The sequence below is a fragment of the Trypanosoma melophagium genome (assembly GCF_022059095.1).
Source record: "Trypanosoma melophagium isolate St. Kilda chromosome Unknown ctg22segment0, whole genome shotgun sequence".
Lineage (NCBI taxonomy): Eukaryota > Euglenozoa > Kinetoplastea > Trypanosomatida > Trypanosomatidae > Trypanosoma > Trypanosoma melophagium.
The window spans coordinates 96,196-113,577 of NW_027125152.1; the positions used below are offsets into that span (position 1 = coordinate 96,196).

At 45.8% G+C, this 17,382-nt stretch overlaps 5 protein-coding genes across 5 annotated transcripts; 4 read left to right on the forward strand and 1 right to left on the reverse strand.

Moving 5' to 3' along the window:
* Nucleotides 1-9,596: 9,596 nt before the first annotated feature.
* Nucleotides 9,597-9,863, reverse strand: LSM04_006332 (uncharacterized protein; the record flags this gene model as incomplete). Its single annotated transcript, XM_067334509.1, has 1 exon — nucleotides 9,597-9,863. One exon carries the CDS (start codon nucleotides 9,861-9,863, stop codon nucleotides 9,597-9,599), a length of 267 nt encoding a protein of 88 aa, XP_067191769.1.
* A 2,816-nt stretch (nucleotides 9,864-12,679) lies between these two features.
* On the forward strand, nucleotides 12,680-14,455 carry LSM04_003489 (protein of unknown function DUF1619; the record flags this gene model as incomplete). Its single annotated transcript, XM_067334510.1, has 1 exon — nucleotides 12,680-14,455. The coding sequence occupies one exon, from the start codon at nucleotides 12,680-12,682 to the stop codon at nucleotides 14,453-14,455; it is 1,776 nt and encodes a 591-aa protein (XP_067191682.1).
* Nucleotides 14,456-14,660: 205 nt separating this feature from the next.
* LSM04_004470 (uncharacterized protein) lies at nucleotides 14,661-15,254 on the forward strand (the record flags this gene model as incomplete). Its single annotated transcript, XM_067334511.1, has 1 exon — nucleotides 14,661-15,254. One exon carries the CDS (start codon nucleotides 14,661-14,663, stop codon nucleotides 15,252-15,254), a length of 594 nt encoding a protein of 197 aa, XP_067191713.1.
* A 250-nt stretch (nucleotides 15,255-15,504) lies between these two features.
* Nucleotides 15,505-16,677, forward strand: LSM04_009510 (WD40 repeat; the record flags this gene model as incomplete). Its single annotated transcript, XM_067334512.1, has 1 exon — nucleotides 15,505-16,677. One exon carries the CDS (start codon nucleotides 15,505-15,507, stop codon nucleotides 16,675-16,677), a length of 1,173 nt encoding a protein of 390 aa, XP_067191859.1.
* A 320-nt stretch (nucleotides 16,678-16,997) lies between these two features.
* LSM04_007889 (uncharacterized protein) lies at nucleotides 16,998-17,354 on the forward strand (the record flags this gene model as incomplete). Its single annotated transcript, XM_067334513.1, has 1 exon — nucleotides 16,998-17,354. One exon carries the CDS (start codon nucleotides 16,998-17,000, stop codon nucleotides 17,352-17,354), a length of 357 nt encoding a protein of 118 aa, XP_067191809.1.
* Nucleotides 17,355-17,382: the final 28 nt, after the last annotated feature.

Genomic DNA, 17,382 nt, shown 5'->3' on the forward strand with positions numbered 1-17,382 from the left:
TGTAAAGCATCTGTCTATAGAGACAGGTTGGCAGCACGCCGCAGAGAGATGCTGAGACAAGCCTCCCATGAAAGATGGAAAGCCCTCTGCGGCAAGATGGCCGTAGCAGACGGCTGCCGTTGGAACATTGTAAAGGGGATTTACGCCCCACGCCCACTGAGCACCCCGGCGATAAAGATTAACAACACGGTGCTCACGGAAAATCAGAAGGCCAAGCACTTTATCCGTCTTTGCTCCACACGAGCCAGACGGCACCCACACTCCCACCCTCCGCCAACCATCCCAGTTGTCGATGAGGAATTTGCGCCCATTACAGAAGCGGAACTGGAACGGGCCCAACGCCTTCTCCCGAAAGGAACGGCGGCTGGTCCGGATGGGATTTACAGCGAGGCTCTCCAACATTTGGGACCCAGAACGAAAGCAGAAACCCCATCACTTTTCAATGAGAGTCTCCGCACTGGTATTTTCCCAGCTGCTTGGAAAGTAGGTGTTATTGCGCCCCTCCCCAAACCAGGGAAGAAGGCAACAGACCTAGACTCGTTTAGACCACTCAGATTAACTAGCTGTATTTCCAAACTAATGGAAAGGATTGTAGCAGCCCGTATTCGGGATGTTATTGAATCCAAGCTGACCCCAAAACAATCCGGGTTCAGGCCTGGCCACCCCACACTGGACCAATTACTACACCTGCGCGCAGCCCTCAGAGCCCTTCGTATGATTCGCGCAAAGGTGCCGTATTTGTCGATTACGCCAAGGCCTTCGATACTGTAGATCACGACCGCATTGTTAGTGCGATGCGAGAGATGGGGCTCCCACCCCACATCATCCGATGGTCAGCCTCATTTTTAAAGGGACGTCAGGCTAAAGTACGAGTCCAAGGAAAATCCTCACCACTAATGCTATTCCACCGCGGTGTACCGCAAGGAACGGTTCTAGGCCCGCTTATGCTCATTACAGCAATGGACACTCTAAGCGAACGATTATCTCAAGTTCCTCTTCTGTACCACGGCTTTTTTGCTGATGATCCCACGCTGGCAGAACGAGATGGGAACAGAGACGTCATCAACAGTGTGCTACAAAGCGGAATAAATGTGGTTGATGGATGGTCCAAGAGCTACTTCATGGAAGTAAATGCAGACAAGACGAAATACACCCTCTTTGGATCATTGGACCCAAACCCCTCTCCCTTTAACTACGCGGCACCCCTGTCGGCCTAGAGAAAGCTCCAAAACTTCTCGGAATTACATTCCAACACCATCGCGGAGTGTCCTCCCATTTAATACGGACGAGGCAACGCATGAATTTTCGTTTGTTGCAGCTCGCTGCAATCTCGTCCACCGCATGGGGCCCAAAACGAGATGTTTTGCGCGCTTTTTATCTAGCCCTAGTTCGAGCCCAGGCACTATATGGATTTGAGGTCTGGTACTGGGATGCTTCACCCACACGCCGCCAACAATTAGCAGCAGGCCAAAACAAAGCTTGTCGAACCATAGCAGGAATCCCATTTGGATGTCGCTCCGACGACGCACTACGAGAAGCCCGTCTTCTACCACTAGAAACGACAGCCATGATACGGAGCCTCAAACACTTCTTACTATGCCAGACAAGGTGTGGATCCCTGAAAGAAAGCGCTGATCAGGTTTACCACTTGAACCACCCAGTCCGAAACTTCTATGTACGTATAATGAAGAAATACCCAACGCTCCATATAGAGCCACGCGAGTTGCCGCTATTAACACCGACACTGCGTTTCGGTAAGCGCGCTCGCTTCTTCACGTCACTGGATAACGTCTCCGCTGACGACTCTGAAAAACGCAAAAAGGAAGCATCTGAGCGTTGGATAGCCCGACATTTCCGCCGCATGGGAGAAACACCGCCACCCCGTACACATTATGAAATTTGGACTGATGGCTCGGTATTCCTGGGTGTTAAATCTGGGGCAGCGGCGATGATTTACAAGGATGGTGAACTGCAAAGCACCATGCGCAGAGGAGCCGGCCCCCTAGCCTGCAGCTACGCGGCTGAAACCATGGCACTATATGAAGGATTGCGGAAACTACTCACGATATTACCGGCAGAAAACCCAACATCCTGCAGAGTTTCCGTATTCTCAGATTCGCTGTCTCTACTGGCAGCGCTCCAGGCTGCTCCCCCTGACTGTTGCGGATCCTATGCTCCGTAAACTATGGAACCTGATCCTCCAAGTGCAACGTCGCAAAGCCCGCATTCGACTGCAATTTATTTTCGGCCATTGTGGAGTAGAGAAGAACGAAAAATGCGACGCTGAGGCCAAAAAAGCTGCGGAGCATACCCAGAGGGATGATGCCTGGATTCCCGATGCCATTGCCTACGCCAAACGCATGCTCAAGGGGGAGGAAACGCCTCGTCCTTCTCATAGATGGCAAATCACAGGGAACTGGAACCCCACCAAAGACAACCCCGAACTAACACGAGAAGAAGAAACATCGCTTGCAAGATTCCGCACAGGAGTCTCGCATCGATATGGGTGGTTGCTGAGAAAAATCCAACCCCATATCCCCCTGGTTGTCGATGGTGGAACCCCCAAGAGGCAAACGACTCAGCCCAACCAAAGCCGCAAGCAGCGCAGAGACACCACCCCATGAGTAAAGCGTCCGAGCCAGCAGCATGCACAGAGTGCGGAGCACAATACTCATGCAGGAACACCGCAGCGCTTCACATGGTTAACAGGCATGGTTTTAAGAAGGCCGATGCGCTTTGAAAACTCAAGTTTACCCATGCACCATCTCCGCCGGAAATACCGCCCGAGCCACCGCCGCCCAGGCCCCCATCTCCGGTAAATACGTTACCTCTTCAATCAGCACATGCAGAGGAAAAACATCCCTTTGCATGCCATTTGTGTTGCCGAACCTTCCCCCAGAAAAACGGATTAGCTCGCCACCTCAGGTACATGCACGATGTCACATGCCCTCCCGCTGAAAGAAAGCGCCAAAGAGCAGATGAACCAATACCAGAGGGATCGGCATTTCCATGTGACAAATGTGAAATGATAGCGCGCTCTAAAACAGGCCCCAAAGCCCACATTAGAGCACGCCATCCTGAGGACCCCAGGAAAGACGCACCCGGCACGCAGTTGATTCCATAGCCAGCATCGCTGCGCTGTGAATTTTGCCTGAGGGATTTCGGTAACGTGGGAGCTCTATCGTGCCATAAAAAGCAAAAACACCCACCTGGAACTCCGATATTGCCGATTACGATAAAGGTAACATTTCCCCGAAACAAAAAACGTCAGCGAGACTCGTCGCCACCAGAACGTGAGGACCGCGGCAAGGTTCAGTGCGGTGTGCGTAAAAAGTTCTACGCCAACATGCCTTCACTGCAGAAATTTTCACCATGGCGAAGGCATGCCTGCCAAAGGGGCAACCAAATCCTCCCGAAGCAAGGGCGAGAACATAAGAGACCCTGCGGCCCTGATTTGCCCCACATGCAACAGACAATGCGTGAGCAAATCAGGCCTCAAACAACGCCGCATGCCTCAACACGGGTATCAGCATATTCGCGCGCATAATAGCCAACGCACCGACCGCGAAGAAACGGCACTGCATCTCTTGAGTTGCCCTGCCCTTCGCCCATTGCGAATGCAGCATGCTATAACAGATATCCCTCTCCAGAAGCTTTGCTTTTCCAAACAGCTAGCCCAGTTCCTTCTGGCAGCGGAGCGGGGCTATGCGATACCGCAGACTTCGCGGTCCAGAACCCCTACGCCTCCTTCCTCCACCCTGTAAGGCCTCTAAACCCTCCAAGACCAGCGACGAGCTTGATTGTGGAATCCCTGAGAGGATTAGTTTCCAGAGGCGCTTGCCTTGATCCCCAACAAGCAACAAAAAACAGAGGAGATCATTGACGCCCAGTACATTAAATAAAAACCAAAAATAACAAAATAAATATTACAAGAGCTTGAGGATCCCACAAAACGAAGGGATTTTTTCTCTCAAACACCGCTCTTCATAGACAGCAAACTTGGCGCTCTACGGTGAGAAGCTGATAGCCGTCCCGTTGGGGTAAAACCCATAAAGACACGAGGAATAAGAAGAAAAAAACAGCACCGGGACCAGCCACGTCGTGCTGGGGCAGAACTCAATCCAAGAAGGTCCTGGGGCACGTGTCGACGTGCTGCCAGCAGTATCACCTGTACCAAGTTACTGCTGAGCGGTGATGTGGAGGAAAATCCCGGCCCTTCCCTGCGAGGTATGCAGTGGAACCCAGCTGGACTTACCCAGGCCAAGAGGCTTGCTCTCCACAAAACCCTTGTTGAGGAAAACGTGTCATTCTGCCTTCTAATCGAGACGAAAATGTCTTGTGCGAAAGTGTCGAGTTTCACAATCGCCGTTTATCAACATCATGGAGTGCCCCGCCCCTCTAAAGGTGGCGGCGCTTCGATTCGGGTTCGTGAAGCCCTGCCGGTGGAAGTAGGGATCGTCTGTTGTGGCGAGCATTGAGTATACTCACGCAACGACCCACTTGACAGAAGGGCTGGCGCTCTCAGTGACGCCAGCATACTTCCCCCCAGGGAGATCGTTTGCAGCATCGCAACTGGACGCGCTCTTGACGACTAGCGGACCCCACCCCATTGGTGCAGATGCTAACGCGCATGCGTTGGCCTGGGATCGCGCGATCCTACCTGATACACGTTTCGATGTTCTAGCGCAATGATGCCTAGATAACGATTGTGTCATACAGAACAATGGAGAAAGCACCCGCCACACTACACTTCACGGTCCGTCCGCGCCGGACGTGACACTATCCCGAGAGTGTCGCATAGAGTCTTGGACAGCCAATTTCTCTCCAGATAGTGACCATTATATCATCCTCTTCGGCGTAGTAGGGGATGATGGTGAACCACTGCGGTTCCCTCGCCCCCGTGCCCCAATCTATGCATGGAAGAATGCGAAATGGTCTCGTTTTAGAGAAATGTCAAATGCTCAGTGCCGAAAACTACGAACACAGAAGATGAGCGTTCACAAGCGAGAACGTTTACTCGCCTCCGCGATCCGCATCGCAACAGCTGCAGCGGTCCCCCGCGGAGGACGATACACTGCCCCCTTTTGGACTCCAGAACTCGGTGGGATCGAGTCGGAGATCCACCAATGTAAAGCATCTGTCTATAGAGACAGGTTGGCAGCACGCCGCAGAGAGATGCTGAGACAAGCCTCCCATGAAAGATGGAAAGCCCTCTGCGGCAAGATGGCCGTAGCAGACGGCTGCCGTTGGAACATTGTAAAGGGGATTTACGCCCCACGCCCACTGAGCACCCCGGCGATAAAGATTAACAACACGGTGCTCACGGAAAATCAGAAGGCCAAGCACTTTATCCGTCTTTGCTCCACACGAGCCAGACGGCACCCACACTCCCACCCTCCGCCAACCATCCCAGTTGTCGATGAGGAATTTGCGCCCATTACAGAAGCGGAACTGGAACGGGCCCAACGCCTTCTCCCGAAAGGAACGGCGGCTGGTCCGGATGGGATTTACAGCGAGGCTCTCCAACATTTGGGACCCAGAACGAAAGCAGAAACCCCATCACTTTTCAATGAGAGTCTCCGCACTGGTATTTTCCCAGCTGCTTGGAAAGTAGGTGTTATTGCGCCCCTCCCCAAACCAGGGAAGAAGGCAACAGACCTAGACTCGTTTAGACCACTCAGATTAACTAGCTGTATTTCCAAACTAATGGAAAGGATTGTAGCAGCCCGTATTCGGGATGTTATTGAATCCAAGCTGACCCCACAACAATCCGGGTTCAGGCCTGGCCACCCCACACTGGACCAATTACTACACCTGCGCGCAGCCCTCAGAGACCTTCGTATGATTCGCGCAAAGGTGCCGTATTTGTCGATTACGCCAAGGCCTTCGATACTGTAGATCACGACCGCATTGTTAGTGCGATGCGAGAGATGGGGCTCCCACCCCACATCATCCGATGGTCAGCCTCATTTTTAAAGGGACGTCAGGCTAAAGTACGAGTCCAAGGAAAATCCTCACCACTAATGCTATTCCACCGCGGTGTACCGCAAGGAACGGTTCTAGGCCCGCTTATGCTCATTACAGCAATGGACACTCTAAGCGAACGATTATCTCAAGTTCCTCTTCTGTACCACGGCTTTTTTGCTGATGATCCCACGCTGGCAGAACGAGATGGGAACAGAGACGTCATCAACAGTGTGCTACAAAGCGGAATAAATGTGGTTGATGGATGGTCCAAGAGCTACTTCATGGAAGTAAATGCAGACAAGACGAAATACACCCTCTTTGGATCATTGGACCCAAACCCCTCTCCCTTTAACTACGCGGCACCCCTGTCGGCCTAGAGAAAGCTCCAAAACTTCTCGGAATTACATTCCAACACCATCGCGGAGTGTCCTCCCATTTAATACGGACGAGGCAACGCATGAATTTTCGTTTGTTGCAGCTCGCTGCAATCTCGTCCACCGCATGGGGCCCAAAACGAGATGTTTTGCGCGCTTTTTATCTAGCCCTAGTTCGAGCCCAGGCACTATATGGATTTGAGGTCTGGTACTGGGATGCTTCACCCACACGCCGCCAACAATTAGCAGCAGGCCAAAACAAAGCTTGTCGAACCATAGCAGGAATCCCATTTGGATGTCGCTCCGACGACGCACTACGAGAAGCCCGTCTTCTACCACTAGAAACGACAGCCATGATACGGAGCCTCAAACCCTTCTTACTATGCCAGACAAGGGGTGGATCCCTGAAAGATAGCGCTGATCAGGTTTACCACTTGAACCACCCAGTCCGAAACTTCTATGTACGTATAATGAAGAAATACCCAACGCTCCATATAGAGCCACGCGAGTTGCCGCTATTAACACCGACACTGCGTTTCGGTAAGCGCGCTCGCTTCTTCACGTCACTGGATAACGTCTCCGCTGACGACTCTGAAAAACGCAAAAAGGAAGCATCTGAGCGTTGGATAGCCCGACATTTCCGCCGCATGGGAGAAACACCGCCACCCCGTACACATTATGAAATTTGGACTGATGGCTCGGTATTCCTGGGTGTTAAATCTGGGGCAGCGGCGATGATTTACAAGGATGGTGAACTGCAAAGCACCATGCGCAGAGGAGCCGGCCCCCTAGCCTGCAGCTACGCGGCTGAAACCATGGCACTATATGAAGGATTGCGGAAACTACTCACGATATTACCGGCAGAAAACCCAACATCCTGCAGAGTTTCCGTATTCTCAGATTCGCTGTCTCTACTGGCAGCGCTCCAGGCTGCTCCCCCTGACTGTTGCGGATCCTATGCTCCGTAAACTATGGAACCTGATCCTCCAAGTGCAACGTCGCAAAGCCCGCATTCGACTGCAATTTATTTTCGGCCATTGTGGAGTAGAGAAGAACGAAAAATGCGACGCTGAGGCCAAAAAAGCTGCGGAGCATACCCAGAGGGATGATGCCTGGATTCCCGATGTCATTGCCTACGCCAAACGCATGCTCAAGGGGGAGGAAACGCCTCGTCCTTCTCATAGATGGCAAATCACAGGGAACTGGAACCCCACCAAAGACAACCCCGAACTAACACGAGAAGAAGAAACATCGCTTGCAAGATTCCGCACAGGAGTCTCGCATCGATATGGGTGGTTGCTGAGAAAAATCCAACCCCATATCCCCCTGGTTGTCGATGGTGGAACCCCCAAGAGGCAAACGACTCAGCCCAACCAAAGCCGCAAGCAGCGCAGAGACACCACCCCATGAGTAAAGCGTCCGAGCCAGCAGCATGCACAGAGTGCGGAGCACAATACTCATGCAGGAACACCGCAGCGCTTCACATGGTTAACAGGCATGGTTTTAAGAAGGCCGATGCGCTTTGAAAACTCAAGTTTACCCATGCACCATCTCCGCCGGAAATACCGCCCGAGCCACCGCCGCCCAGGCCCCCATCTCCGGTAAATACGTTACCTCTTCAATCAGCACATGCAGAGGAAAAACATCCCTTTGCATGCCATTTGTGTTGCCGAACCTTCCCCCAGAAAAACGGATTAGCTCGCCACCTCAGGTACATGCACGATGTCACATGCCCTCCCGCTGAAAGAAAGCGCCAAAGAGCAGATGAACCAATACCAGAGGGATCGGCATTTCCATGTGACAAATGTGAAATGATAGCGCGCTCTAAAACAGGCCCCAAAGCCCACATTAGAGCACGCCATCCTGAGGACCCCAGGAAAGACGCACCCGGCACGCAGTTGATTCCATAGCCAGCATCGCTGCGCTGTGAATTTTGCCTGAGGGATTTCGGTAACGTGGGAGCTCTATCGTGCCATAAAAAGCAAAAACACCCACCTGGAACTCCGATATTGCCGATTACGATAAAGGTAACATTTCCCCGAAACAAAAAACGTCAGCGAGACTCGTCGCCACCAGAACGTGAGGACCGCGGCAAGGTTCAGTGAGGTGTGCGTAAAAAGTTCTACGCCAACATGCCTTCACTGCAGAAATTTTCACCATGGCGAAGGCATGCCTGCCAAAGGGGCAACCAAATCCTCCCGAAGCAAGGGCGAGAACATAAGAGACCCTGCGGCCCTGATTTGCCCCACGTGCAACAGACAATGCGTGAGCAAATCAGGCCTCAAACAACGCCGCATGCCTCAACACGGGTATCAGCATATTCGCGCGCATAATAGCCAACGCACCGACCGCGAAGAAACAGCACTGCATCTCTTGAGTTGCCCTGCCCTTCGCCCATTGCGAATGCAGCATGCTATAACAGATATCCCTCTCCAGAAGCTTTGCTTTTCCAAACAGCTAGCCCAGTTCCTTCTGGCAGCGGAGCGGGGCTATGCGATACCGCAGACTTCGCGGTCCAGAACCCCTACGCCTCCTTCCTCCACCCTGTAAGGCCTCTAAACCCCTCCAAGACCAGCGACGAGCTTGATTGTGGAATCCCTGAGAGGATTAGTTTCCAGAGGCGCTTGCCTTGATCCCCAACAAGCAACAAAAAACAGAGGAGATCATTGACGCCAAATACATTAAATAAAAACCAAAAATAACAAAAATTAGTAACAAAAGGAGAGTTAATGAGGGACCATGAACGCGCGTAGTGCGAGCAAAGTATTTTCTGCAGAGTGCTTGCCGTACAAGGAACGATTATGGAATAATTATAATAAAAAAATGCTAAATATGAGAATCTCTAGAGGATATCGTGTTATCAATTGGATGGTATGACCACCCCTAGAGAAGCAATTGCCACATTATAGTGCGCCATATATGGCAATCGGCGATGGTAATTAAATTCCAAAATAGATTTCGTTCTTCTCCTTATTGCCGTTGCCATAATAAAAGAGTAATCGGCATAACTTTAACCAAATAAGAAATCACTTCTACTGGATGAATAGTAAACATAGAAACAAAAAAAGAAAAAGAGAGACGCACATTGCATCTGTTATTAGAATGGTTGGCCGGTTATCGGTGCCATTGGGTGGCCGTCAAGAATTATCTTTCTGAATCCTGGCCGTGGTACCGAAATGCACCCCCATCCCTCGATCAACTCTGAGTCCTTGGAAAAAAAGTATGTGAAATTATTCCTCACAGTCCTAAATTGAGTCAAACAAAAGGTTCCATTGTTTGAGAAAAATCTGCAACCATTAGATGCCACGGTTCCACGGCGCAGCCTCCAAATAGAAGATGCCAACATGCAAAACTGGAAACAACGCCATGGACGCAGCTTTTAAAATAATATGCAATCCAGAACCCCCATATACAAAGCTGTGCTGCAAGAAAACAGAATAATATCCTCAGCCCAAGATCAAGAAATGCCAGCCAAATTTTAAAATAACCAGAGAGCATATGGTAAGCAAAACCCTCTTCCATACAGCAATTGAAGATGCAAAGGCAGATTGCCAAGACGCTCAGGGGGAAGGCCCATCTCACCTGTGACATTCCAAGGTTCAAGCGCCTGCCTTTATTCAGAAGGGGCGAAAACAATCAACAAATTATTGAAGACGGTGGCCTTTTAAGGAGCGACTCCATTTTTCTTTTTTTCTTGACACTTAAATTCTTCAAGAAAATTATCCCTTCTTCTTTCTCGGCCGGCGAAACTCCGTACCAAAGTCCAGAACCCCACACCCCCAGGGGAGTCAATTGGCTACTGACGCTTTCCTTTGTAAAGCCTGCGGATGCCCTTAAGCTAGAAAAGCCAGAGGGCACTGGGACCAGTTGCGTTGTGCATAGTGAAAAAATCGCACCACAGAAGCTGCCGAGGAGCCTCTTCCAGCTGGCGCCGGCGGCCCCCCGATGGAATGCCAGCCGCTGCGCCATTGCTTTCGCGCCAACCCAACCGCCTACCTAGCAGGCCGGAACTCTTCGCTATTACCATTCGAGAAGGAAAAAAAAAACAGCTTTGCGCATCCAGGGGCATCAGGAGAACCAAGTAAACCTAGAGAATCTTCATTTGATAAAGGTTGCTGTGCGCCAAAAGAGGGGCCCTGGGGTACCAACCCGCGCAAAAATAAAGGGGAGAATCTTCGAACAAGAATATATTGACTCATGTTTTGACATCTTGATAAGACTTTAGGAATAGCGCTAGAGACCAAACTGTTGTAGCAACCTCTTCGGGCTTTTGATGTGCGTGCAGTTATGGAGCAACGGGAAAGCAATAGAAGAAATGAATCTTAAGTTTTTATAACGCTGCCGTGCACCTCTTTGCTTAGCCTCGCGCAGTATGTCGTCATACGTTTGCCGCCTCCATTTGCCGCCAGAAGTTTGAGAAGCCATGAGCGCAGTGTTGAATTTTATGAACGCAGAGTCCAGGCACAAGAGTAAATATTTTTCTTAACGCAGAAAGGGAATCTTTCTTCACACACACCCTTTGCAGAAGGACCTTAAAATATATTGCCAGTAAGCGCGTTCCAATAAGAAAGATGAATTGGCGATGATTTGCCCCCTTATCGCGATGCCATCGCTAAGTGATTGAATTTATTCATGGAAATCAAAAACAAGCAACAAATTACTAAAGGAGGTGGTCTCCTTAAAAAAAAATAAAAATTTAATTTGACATACTATTTCTCCCCAATACTATTCCTTGGTGATGTTTGGCCGTCGAGAGTTAATGCCAAGGTCCATTGCCTCGTATTTTTCGGGGAAGCCATGGGCCAGCATTCTTCTCTCCTGGGGGGTTTTTGGGTTCGTAAGCTACAAACGTCGCACAGTGCTTGGACCAGCCGCGTCGTGCTGGGACAAAACTTTAATCCGAGAAGGCCCTGGGGCACGCACCAGCGAGCCCTCAGCAGCGGTTTCTTTTACATATTTCACCTTTGTGTGAATGCTGCTGGGGAGAGGCGCGGTCCCTAAAGATATGGTAACAACTATGCGCTCCCGTGTTGGGAATTGGATTCTTTTTGCCCCTCTGGGCTGCCCGAGCGGCTAAATCCAATTCCCACCACCGACGAGATTCATCAGAATCCCTTTGCCCTACGCACTTCAAGCGCATAGCGGTATTATAAAAAACCAAACGTGCATACACACGTATATTTAATACAAAATAATAAAAAAAACACATGTATAAACCATTGTTGATGGCCGCAACGTTGGGGCAATACCCATGGGGGCGGGAAGAACTAAAAAAAAACCGAGGGGGAACCAAGGAGCCAACGCCCGTTACAAGCGACACGGCCGGCGAAGCGTTCAGAATTTCCCCCGAAAAAAAAAAATGAAGTTCAAAGGTTATCCCCCGCCGGGGAAAAAACAGCAAGAAGAACGAATTGAACCACCGGCCCGGCATGAAAAAAGCACCACGGTGGAGAAACAAGCGACGCCGATGGGAGACCGCGCAAAAAATATTAAATTACAAACTAATTAAGTTTATAAATAAAATAAGTATTTTTTTTTTATTGCTTGTTTTTTCGGTTCGGCTGGTGGGCGCGAGTTTTCCGGTTACTTCTCATACCGCCTTGCGGTCGAAAACCGGGAACGCTATCGCCCAATTTTCCGCTCTTTTGCTTGATTTTTTACCCCCCTTCGGTGTCTTTTTTTTTTTTTTACTTTCTCCCCCAAACAAAGGGGAAACTGTTCTTCTAGCCCCAAGGGTTTCGCCTGCCACGCCGCCTCCCCGCATCTCTTTTTTTTCTTCGTTTCCCGCGGGGGGTGGTGTTGTTCGGGCTGCTGGTCCGAGGGGGTTGCCGTTTGCCTTTGGGGGGCGGGTCCCCGAATCACGTGTCGCTCCTTCTTTCTCATTATTATTGCGTGGTTTAGTGGCGGCGGTCGGGTGGTGGGACACGCTTTTCGTTTTGCGGGCGTGGCTTTTTTTTTCGTTTCGGTTGTTGCTTGTTTCTATGTTTTTTTTTTTCGTAGGATGGATGCACTTGTCGTTCCGCAGGTTCTGCTGACGGGGGCTGATTTGATTCTCTGTTCTTGTATTTTTCCTAAATATTAAAAGTAAGGCTGTAATAATAATAGTAATAAATGTTTTAATTATTATTATTATTATTATTATTATTATTATTATTATTATTATTATTATTATTATTATTATTATTATTATTATTATTATTATTATTATTATTATTATTATTATTATTATTGTTATTATTATTTGTTGGTAATACCACTATTATTATTGTTGCTATTCCCTTTTTTTTAAAAATCCTTTTTGACTTTTGTGTTTGCATATTGTTAGATATTTAGAAGTGATGCTAAATCTTACGTTTATCTTGTTATGGGTTTTCGTTTTTTTCAGTCCATTGATTGGCGCTGAACTTCCACTTTCTTATCCTGTTGTCTGGAGTTCTGTACCGCAAACCCCACCTGCTTCACGAAACCTTGAGTCACCTTATCTTGGTAAATGCATATGCGATGTGACTTGGGGATCATGTGATCCCAATTGCTGTTGTGATATTGATTGTAGTGAAACCGTGCGGAGTATGTTTAAGTTCTGTCTTCAAGAGAGTGTTGGTCACCCATCTGTAGATTATTGTAACAGGGGTGAAGATAGTAAAAAAGAAATACTTCCTAGTCGTCGCTATGTTGACAAACAACCTCATGGACGTGCAGCTGTATGTATTGTTAGGACGAATAATGTAGCTGGTTTAACTCCCTTTTTTGCGTTACCAACTAGTGTTTCTAAACCTACGAATTCTTATTTAAATGATAAGTTTAAATCTAATGGGTTTGATGCATATATTGTTGATGGTGGTTTATTATTGATGAAAAATATAGAGGTAGCAACATCCGTATACGAGTTCAGAAGTCTGGGATTGTTGACTATTCCATCGGCTAGTCAAAATGGATATTGTAAGTTAAAAGGTAGGCGTGTACGATTTATGAATCCCATAGACTCTACAGCCTGTGTACTAAAAGGGGGAGATATATGTAGAATATTTCCAACTACATCTTTTATGAATTTATACCTTACGAATATGGGTAATTATTCAACAACTGCCTTTACACCTATGTACCTACAAATTTACGATTATACATCGGGTAAACTACTTATCACACTTAATTCAAACTCCACAATACCAGAAGAGTATCAAAGTATTATTAGTGGTGAGAATTGCAAAAATTCTGTCGTTCAAGTTCGAAATGTTTTGGTTTATAGTTCAAATAAATTGGGACTTTTATTAACCAATGCAACAACGAATATATATGTTCGTGATATAAATATAGAGTATATTACTTCTTTACTATTTCAAACAGAGTTTACTCAAAAAGGTATTGTTCCTCCGATAAATTATTTTCCAGCTACACCAGGGTATTTTGATGGATCACTTATACGGGCTGGTACACTTGCGGAAAAAAATGGTAAGACAGCCATAGCAGAAAGAGTTATAGGATTTTCCATTCCTAGTGGAGACAAATCCTGTTATCAGAACAATTATCAAAGTGTTCGTTTTTTGCATGATGTGAGAAGTAGTAGTTGTACAATATCTTGTACTGAAGATGAATTACGTAAATTATGTTCAGGAACTGGAACTGGTACAATATTACGTAGTATTCTCAGTATAAATGCGGGATCTTCTCCAACTTTTGATGTTGAAACAAAACCAATAGATTATATTGCCCGTACCAATGATGCACTCGTGAATGATACAACAAGCTGGACTAAAGTAAAAGGTCTTGATTTTGAAGATATTACTCCCGATAAATATAATTCTGTAGAAAGAGAATGTAGTAATATTTATGTTGGAATACATTACACATTAGTTGTTTCCCGAATTGGGGCAAAAAATAATCCCCAGGATGTGATTGTGGCTGCTTTCGCCGATCCTATTATTGGAAAGTGGAAAATACGTAATAATCAAGATTTCTCTGGGAATGCAAATTCTATTCAACGTTTTCGTTTTGTGGTTTCCTTCAAACGATTGGATCCGCATTCAGAAAAAACAATTCATCGACGGGTTATTGCTCCACCTGTTTTGCCTCGTCTAGATGATACTATTTTTTATCCTTTTAGGGCACCACGATAGGATATATCTATATAGATTTACTAATTGAAATTATTTCTCTTTTGGATTTCCTTTCAGGAATGATGATAAATTAAAATCATATGTTGTGTAAAAAAAAAAAAAGAAATTACGAAAAAAAATATAATAACCCTTATTTCTTTTTTTATTTCCTTTTTTTTATTCTTTTTTTTTATGTTGAATTATTTAGGGTTAATATTTTATTTTTATGCTGCGAAGCAGTTCTAGTCTTAAACGTGGTGTATACCACAATGCACCTAGCGTTTATCCATTTGTGAAACCATTTCATGATACTCCTTATGATGAAGATCGAGGTCCTCATGATGTTGTGAGGAACCGATGGCGTAAGAACAAATGGCCTCAATGGATGGATAATGGAGCTGATGGGACTGGTTATGGAATAGGACTTCATCGTGTACATCCATTATCTAGACTTCGTGGGAATCTTGCTCGCGGTCCGACACATGTTCCTCGTGTTTTGAGCATGATGATTCAAGGTGTTTGGCATAAAAGTGGTGTTAAACTTTATTTTCGTGGAGGGAAGCCTCCAAATCCAAGTAAACACCCCTATTTAACAGGAGAACCTTGTCCGGTATATGGATGGAAAGTTACAGATGAATCAGTAATAAGACAATTTAATATGCCAATTCAAGATGCTGCAAAGGTGCGTTACAAACCCTATGTTGCATTACAGGAAAGAAAAATCATGGGAATAAATGCACCTGCAGTTATTCCACCTGATGCACCGAAACGATCTACAGACGCAAAACCTTTAGTAAAACGTCTTTTCTTTTGGCATTGAGTATGGCTTCTCTTCATTTTTTTTAAATCAAATAATAGGCTGATAAATGAGAAAGTAAAGAAAGAAAAAAGAAGGAGAAAAAGGATAAATTCTATTATTTTACTTTGGGATTCTTTTTATCCTTTATGTGAAGTGTTTGTTTCTTTCTGGGTTCTGTAAATTTCTTGTAAAAAAATAAAATAAAATAGATAAAAGGAACAAAGAATAGGGAAAAAGAAAATAATCACTAACTTTGTAGAAATACTATGAAATGCAGGAGCTTTTAGAAACTGTCAATAGATACAGACTAAGGGCTGGATCATCTTTCTCTTTTGGAAAAACTGTGCCAAAAAGAGCTGCAACACAGTTTGTAGGTTCATTTGTATCTCAAGGCCGTTTAAATTCGTTTTGTGCTTCGTTAGTAGCTCATTTTATGGTTTCAGATGAAGTCCTTATTGTGGCTTCACGTGATGCTATTCAAAGAATTTCCTGCGATGGTTATACTCTTGAAGCAGGAAATTCAGTGACTGCACCAGGTTCGGGAGAAATTTCTGGAATTGCAGCATCTGGAGGTTCTGCAACCGTTTGCTATAGTGCTGGTATTGCTAAATACTCTTCAAGGTTGCGTTTGGAAGGAGATGTTGGTTTTGGTGGTTATTCGAATAACATTCTTAGTGTAGCTATCACACCTGATGGTTCATGTATAGCTACTGGAGGAGGAAATGCAACTGTTACAGTTTGGTCACGTGATATGAGTCCCCTACATTACCTTTCGGGTCATACAGATTGGGTACGATTTGTTAAATTTGCAAAGGGATATAATGAAAAATTACAATTGTTTAGCACAGGTGATGATGGATTAATTTTTCTTTGGGAACCTTTGACTGGTGCCATGCTGTCAAGATTAAATTATTCTTATGGAGAGAGTATTCATGCCTTTGAGGTTTCATGGCTAGATGCCCTTGTGGCAATCGCATGTGATAGTCCATCAATAGCTTTATTTAAACCATATGATAAGGGAGTGAAAGAAAATAACAGTAGTGGACTACTAAAACTAAAAAAAATAGGAGAGATATCTGATGTACACCGCTCTGTTCCAACTGCTGTTAGATTTTCAGGAGATTCCCAGTGGGTTATTAGTGCTGCTGAGGATGAAACACTTGCTGTCACTTCTGTTTATGAACCGAGAAGTAGATTTGTGTGTTGTAATTTTATTACAAGACGACATTGTATTACTTTTATGAACACATTTACTTCTCTTTGTATTCTCGCTTCACCACCTGAGTCTTCTGTTATTATTCTTGCTGCATGTGCTAGTGATGGAAGTGTAGTCCAATGGGTTGTTAACCCAACGACCTTTAGGTCTAGTTATACAAAAAGATTACAATTGCACCTCGGTGCTCTTGTTGCTATGGATGTGATACGGAATGGTTCTGACTTTTAATTTTTCTCATTGAAAATTGTTCACCCCCTTTTTTTTTAAAGTGATGTCTTTTTTTTTTTGACGAAAAAAACAATGGAATTTCTGCAAGCCTTAAAGGTACTCATCATATGATTAATAATAATAATAATAATAATAATAATAATAATAATAATAATAATAATAATAATAATAATAATAATAATAATAATAATAATAATAATAATAATAATAATAATAATAATAATAATAATAATAATATTGGAATCTCCCGTATTTCCTTTTCTTTTTTACTCCCTTTCTTTTTTTTTTTCTTGTATTTTTATTTATTTATTGTGAGGATAATGGCGCTTGTTCTGTCCGATGGAGTAGAAAAGGAGGCAAGGCGAATTATTGCCTCTGAAAATGCATTTGATGTGCTCGGAGTAACACCAGTTAATACAAAATCTGATCTTGTATTAAGACAGTATGAAGAGAAAGTTGCACCCCTTCGACGTTTAGTGAGAAATAAATTGGCTATGGAAGCCAAAGCCAGACTCGACCACGCCAAGATGTTGTTGCTAGATGATACTCTTCGAGCGAAAGAGCTAATAAGATTTAATGAGCGACAACGGGTTATTATTAAGGAGAGGGAAGAGCTAAAAGCTCTTGAGGCCCGGACTAAATTATTGGAAACCCGTGCAGCAGCGATTTCTCAATAAAAAAGATTCTCTAGATTTCTCAGTGAAT